This window comes from Gobio gobio (genome assembly GCF_949357685.1).
Source record: "Gobio gobio genome assembly, chromosome: 11".
Taxonomy (NCBI): Eukaryota; Metazoa; Chordata; class Actinopteri; order Cypriniformes; family Gobionidae; genus Gobio; species Gobio gobio.
Genome location: NC_137104.1, coordinates 34,287,527 through 34,294,008, shown reverse-complemented (window position 1 = coordinate 34,294,008; position 6,482 = coordinate 34,287,527). Strand labels below are relative to the sequence as shown.

Sequence of the window (6,482 nt, the reverse complement as noted above, 5' to 3'; positions counted from 1 at the left end):
AATATCCCTCACCAATAAATCCCTGCTCATCCACGATCTTATTCTGGATAAAGGACTGGACTTCATGTGCCTAGTGGAAACTTGGCACAAAACAGGGGACCACTCAGTGCTCAATGAAGCCTGCCCCCAGGGCTATGGCTACATGGAAAAAGCTCACAGCTCCGGACGTGGGGGTGGTTTGGCCGTCATTCATCGGGATGAACTGAAACTTTCTCCCCTGCCACTGCCTGATCTTACCTCAATGGAATGTTTAGCCTTCAAATGTAAACCCCTATACTCCATGACAGTGCTTCTAATATACCGTCCCCCCAAACCACACTCCTCATTTCTCCCTGAAATACATGATCTACTCACATCACTCTGTTCCATGTCAACCAGAATTGTTATTATTGGTGATTTTAATATCCATATTGACAAACCCTCCTGTCATCTTGCAACAGAGTTCCTGAGTCTGATTTATTGTCTTGGTCTCCAGCAACATGCGAAGGCTAGATCTGGTCATCACTGACCCCCATAAACAGCCTGGAGGTAAAAGATCTGGGTGTGTCTGACCACAAGTTGGTCTCTATGGCCTTAACATTTTCGCTGCCTATCATCAGACCCAAGCATCAAATATCTTTCCGGAACTGGAAACAACTTGACCCAACCTCCATCACTGTAGACCTTCAACACAATATCAACTGCCCAGTCTCTGCAACAGTGGACAGACTGGTGGATCACTATAATACATCTCTGAGCAGTGTTTTTGACCTCCATGCCCCTATCAGGACACAGGAAGTCAACTTTGAGCGCTCTGCCCCCTGGTTCACACAGGAACTGCGGCAAATGAAAACTGAGGGCCGTATCCTGGAACGCCACTGTAAACAGTCTGGTCTAACTGTTCACAAGCTTGCCTTCCGCGACCATCAAAAGGCTTATCTTAAGTCGTTGAAGGGTGCGCGCTCTAAATTTTATTCCAACATCATCAATAAAAATACTGCAAATTCTAAGCAGCTTTTTTCTACAGTAAACAATCTCCTGAAGCCGAAGTCATCTTCATCAACTGAAACCACAGTGGAGCGATGCAACAGCTTCATTTACTTTTTTAGATCTAAAGTCAATAACATCCACTCTTCAATATCTGGCTCTTCCTCCCTGTCTCCCCCGCCCTCCAACCCCCCGCCCGGGAGATTGCCATTCCTTTCACACTTCACTGAGGTTCAGCAGAGCCACGTTGAGGAAATCAAAAAAATGAAGCCGTCCACCTGCACCTTGGATCCCATTCCGACTGTTCTGCTCAAGTCATTCATTCCCATTGTCAGCCCAATCATCTCCCAGTTTGTTAATATCTCTCTCAAAACTGCTTTCGTCCCTCTTGCCCTTAAAGCTGCTGTCATCCGTCCAATACTCAAGAAACCAATCTTAGACCTGGAGGTCCTGGCAAATTACAGGCCGATCTCCAACCTCACCTTTCTGTCAAAGGATCTTGAGAAGTTAAGCCGCCTCTCAGCTCCACAACCACCTAAAACAACAACCTATTTGAGATATTTCAATCAGGCTTTCGCTCGGCCCACAGCACCAAAACAGCTCTGCTCAGGGTGACAAATGATCCTGATTTAGGATCACTATCACTGCTCATTCTCCTCAACCTAACAGTGGCATTCGACACAGTGGACCATACCATCCTCCTGGACCGCCTCCACAACACAGTTGGACTGTCGGGAGCAGCACTGCAGTGGTTTCATTCCTACCTTTCTGGCAGGACTGAGGGTGTTATATTGGGAGAATGTGAGTCCAGGCTGCTCCCTGTTACATGTGGTGTTCCGCAGGGGTCGGTTCTCGGCCTAATCTTATTCATTCTTTACATGCTTCCCCTCGGTCCTGTCATCAGCAGACATGGACTATCCTTTCATTGTTATGCTGATGATACACAACTTTATTTCAAAACTGCCCCAAGCCCCTTCACAGCCCTGTCACGACTCACCACATGTCTTGAGGAGAAAAAGGCATGGATGAAAAGCAACTTCCTCCAGCTGAACTCCAGTAAAACTGAGGCACTACTTGTTGGCACCCCTCATCAGATCCACTCCACTCCCATATCCCAGCTCATCTTTGACGGCCAGGACATCACTTTGTCCTCCTCAGTCACAAACCTAGGGGTTCGGCTTGACCCACAGCTGACCTTCAATGACCACATTAAACACATTTGCAAAACCTCTTTCCACCACCTTCGAAATATCTCCAAACTCCGTCCCCTTCTAACCCTTCCAGATGCAGAGAAACTTGTTCATGCCTTTATATCCACAAGGCTGGACTACTGCAACGGACTCTTCATTGGGATTTCTGGCAGAAATATCCAAAAGCTACAATACATCCAGAACAGCGCTGCCAGAGTCCTAATGAGAGTCCATAAATATGATCACATAACTCCATTCTACACTCACAGCACTGGCTCCCTTTTTCATCCCGGATCGACTACAAAATCCTCCTGCTCACACATAAATGCATCACCGGACATGCACCACCATATCTACAAGAACTCATCCCTTTGAAATTCTCCACCTGCGCCCTCAGATCATCAGGCCACCTGCTTCTTCAGGTCCCCACCACCAGGCTTAGTACCATGGGGGACCGAGCAACCACCTCCCGAGTGAGCTGAGAGCAGTACAGTGCCTAGACACTTTTAAAGCAGAACTGAAGACTTTTCAATTCAGAAAGGCTTTTTTTGTGTTGATTGTTTTTATTATTATGTAGTTTACTTGTTTTTAGTCATTTTCCTGTGTAGCACTTTGAGATTCTTCGGAATGAAAAGTGCGTTATAAATAAAATCTATTATTATTATTATATATGACTTGTCTTTTTTCTTTTGTAAATAAGGTCCAATTGGTTACCTGATTTGTGAGTAGAGAACAATAACAACTTCAGAAAAGAGTATATAAACATGCAGAATGGCCCATAGGCATAGTTTTAGTGGTGGTTGTATTTGAGTGAGAAAATAATGTATGCAATTTGATAGGGAATTTTGACAGAATCACTTATTTTACAGTCGAACAAATTAATTGTCCAGCGGGCCGTAACTATCAACTTTGCAGCTGAAATTAATATCCAAAATATAGTGAAAACACTATTATTAGCAAGGTAACAAGATAAGCAGTTTAAGACATTAAATTCGTAAGCACATGACACAAGACACTTCTCTTTAAATACGAGACTTTATTGAACTAATCTTATAGAAACACACATTCACATGAGTTTCAGAAAGAAAGTGAAGAAATAATTCATTTGAAGAGTTTCTAGCAATATATGCACTTTATAAGACCTGACCTGAACAAACCATCAATCATTAATTTAACCCTTCTATCATTTCTTAGGCGGGGTAATTCAATTTTATATCACTGCACCAATTTGGCTAAAATTTGGAGGCATTACTTGCTTTTGTTGTTTGTGTCTTTGATGGGTCTGATTGAGTCTCATGGCTAAAGTTTGAGGTGAGCAAAGACTGTTGACTGAAGCTTTGCAGAAAAACTTAACTTTAAATGCGAGAAAAAGTAGTAAAGAAAGAAAAGAAAAATAAGCGAGACAAGAGTAGTTAGATGGCTTGCATGATGCCGTTTTAGGCTTTAACCTCGGTCTTAGCTCATTTTAACAGGTTTAAAACCATTATCTCAACAAAATCTGTTTTATGTCCTGAGTTTTTAAACTCAGATATTTGTCCAACCCCTAGAAGAATTTTGGCCATTTAAGTATCACTGTTAGTTTAGGTGTGACTATTTCTCCTGCTCTCACATAAATTACGATATCTGATTAGTCACATGGTCTCTTAACTTTACCGCTCTAGCAGGGTATGATTTAGACATGAATTTTATAATGAGAGTGCAATACATTTGACCCAGATTTGATTCATACCATAATTCAAGAAACGAGAAATCATTCACACGCATAGTAAAGACGACAAACCTCCAATAAACCATTCAATAGTAACAATTGCATGAATTATGTGTGATCCAAGCACAAATCACATATAGGTTGTGGACATGATATAAAATGATCCAGTTGAACGATGCTTGATTATAACATTGGTTTGGAATTATCTAATGCAGTTTGGTATGTAAAGGCAGTCTGTGAATTTTAGATGATTTCAGTCCTGCACTTAAGGGAGAGGTCAAACAGAGGTCTTCAAAAAGGTCTCTGTCTTGGGAATCACACCTACCCTCAGTAGTCATTAACATATTAAATGCCAAAGCAATGGAAAATGACTCACAGTTTAGCCCAGATAGACAGCTACACACACTTTTTGAAAATCCCAGGTCAACATTAAAAATATTGAGATGTAATGAGATATGTGTTGCACATGATGGAAAATGTTAGTGTTATTTTTATGATTTAGGGAGTTTTCGGGCCTCAGACAGAAGCAGTGTTTCATAATCATTTATGAGGAGGCCTTATCCTATGATAAATTGCTTTATTCATTGCATCACTTCTGTTTCCCATATTAAGACATAACAGACTGTTAGAGAAGTACCACAATTGTTTTATTTAATTGAAATTTTAAAAAAAAGCCTCCACTTCTGTTTTTGAAGCGATGTGCTTGTCTTACACTTATTGAGAATGTAAAGGGTTTACATTAAACAAATTCAAGAAGAAATGGTCAACACATCTGCATGAACAAGGTTACAGATAAGAAAAAAAAACACTAAATAAATTCAATAAGCATGCTATGTTAGCACCTTCTGAAGAACCATCACCAATGATAATGTGAAGCTGTAGATTCCTCTCTCTGCAGTGTTTGTGTGTTAAAAAGTGGTCAGCCAATGCCATTCTTTCACTCTTTCCATTCTTTCAAACAGCTATACCCGAAACAGCTATTTCACCAGAGGAAATCAAAGAAACTCAACGTCAAAGAGAAAGCAGACATTGCTTTAAAAAGAATCACATAAACCTTTATTGTGAGAACAGCAATCAAATGACAAAATGATAACATAACTGATATTTCTTAAAAAGTAAACTACTGATGAGTAGAAGCAATTGCTTCAGTGACTGGAGACAATACATCTTGGGAACATAATGGTCAATGTCAAAGAGTCCCCACATTTCGATCCCATCCATATCAATATAAAGAACAGGACGATTTTCTAGCTGTTGGTCCCTGGGAAGGTTGTTTCATATGCCTAAAATGAAGTGATCCATTCATGTTGGTCTCTGGGTAAATGAGTGCAGTTCTTGCTTTATTTTCTTATTCTCTCTTTGTTTTCCTTTCTGTGGTCTTTATCAACATTCATTTCAAAACACTCATTTCAGGTCTATGCTTTGGTTTCTACACCCCAATTTCCCCAAGTTCTTTTTTCAAACATAATTTCCTCTCTTACTCATACTCGGCTATCAGCACCATCATTCCAACCCCAAACAGCAGAGCTAGGATCTCCAGCAATGATTGCCAGAAACTGGACCGTCCAACCAGCAGCTCTGGGAGAACCGTGACGGTTGCGATATAAACAAAGCCTCCGGCAGTGAAGGGGAGGATCCAGGCTGTGGCCGCAGCACCCACCCCTTCAGCCAATAAGGAACAGCAAGTTCCAGCTAAAGCACCAATGGCGGTGAGAAGTTGAAGACACATGGCCTGATGAAAACAAGAAGTGTTGAGAATTAATGGTAAAGTAAAAACAGTGATGATTAATGAAGTCAACATGAAATTTATATTATATAAGTTATATTCTGTGAAGTGGCTTCATAAGCAGTTTTCCTCTCTGTATTCAAATGTTTCAGATCGAAACATAAAGGTGGACAAGACATATCAAAGATTTGTCCCCCTTTTTTCATACTGTTTTTTAAAACAGTGATAATGTTTAGTAATGGTAATGATGTACTTTGAAAAACTTGTAATTTATGTAGTTGTCTCCAGTTCTCTTTTTTAGTGTTTATAATAACAAGGCTAATCTAGCCACTGGGGATGTTTGGGCCTGTGCAGAGTTCAAATGGCTCTGGAATGTGATAAAGGGAAGACTGGGTGAATCCTGCATATGACCCACTCTGCAGCATAGTTGGGGAATATACTGATAGACACGATAAACCGGTAGAAATTTGAAAACCAATAGAAATGTTGAATTATCGTTAATGTCGAATTATTGTGGTTATGCTCACATGACACAGCAGGTATGCACTCATACGAAAGTTTATCATTTGCATGTGTTAAGTCTTGCCAGTTTAAACGTTCAAACTACTGACAATGCATACACACACAAAGCACCTGCCATACAAGTTCTCTTTCGGGTCTTATTGTGATTAAATGGTCAAATAAAGAGTCGGAAATGCATTTAAAAGTAAAACAGTTGATTGCCAGATTATCCTAAAGCTAGTAAATACTGTATGGACTGCAACAGGCAAAACTTGAATTTTGATTTTGTGAGGTCTTTAAAGACATTATTTTATGGTCACATTTTAGATTTTATAATTAATATAGATATTAACTACACTTATAACTGGATGCTGAAAACCTTGACAATGTG

At 40.3% G+C, this 6,482-nt stretch overlaps 1 protein-coding gene across 2 annotated transcripts in view; it reads right to left on the bottom strand.

Moving 5' to 3' along the window:
- Positions 1-4,425: 4,425 nt before the first annotated feature.
- Positions 4,426-6,482, bottom strand: part of slc39a7 (solute carrier family 39 member 7) — a 154,486-nt gene continuing 152,429 nt past the window's right edge. Inside the window, exon 8 of one of the 2 annotated variants that reach the window (XM_079829961.1) lies at positions 4,426-5,596. In XM_079829961.1, the coding sequence (XP_079686087.1) occupies positions 5,342-5,596 (255 nt within the window). In that variant the 3' untranslated portion in view covers positions 4,426-5,341. The remainder of the gene's footprint in view (positions 5,597-6,482) is intronic. The other variant, XM_079829960.1, reaches the window with a different exon arrangement.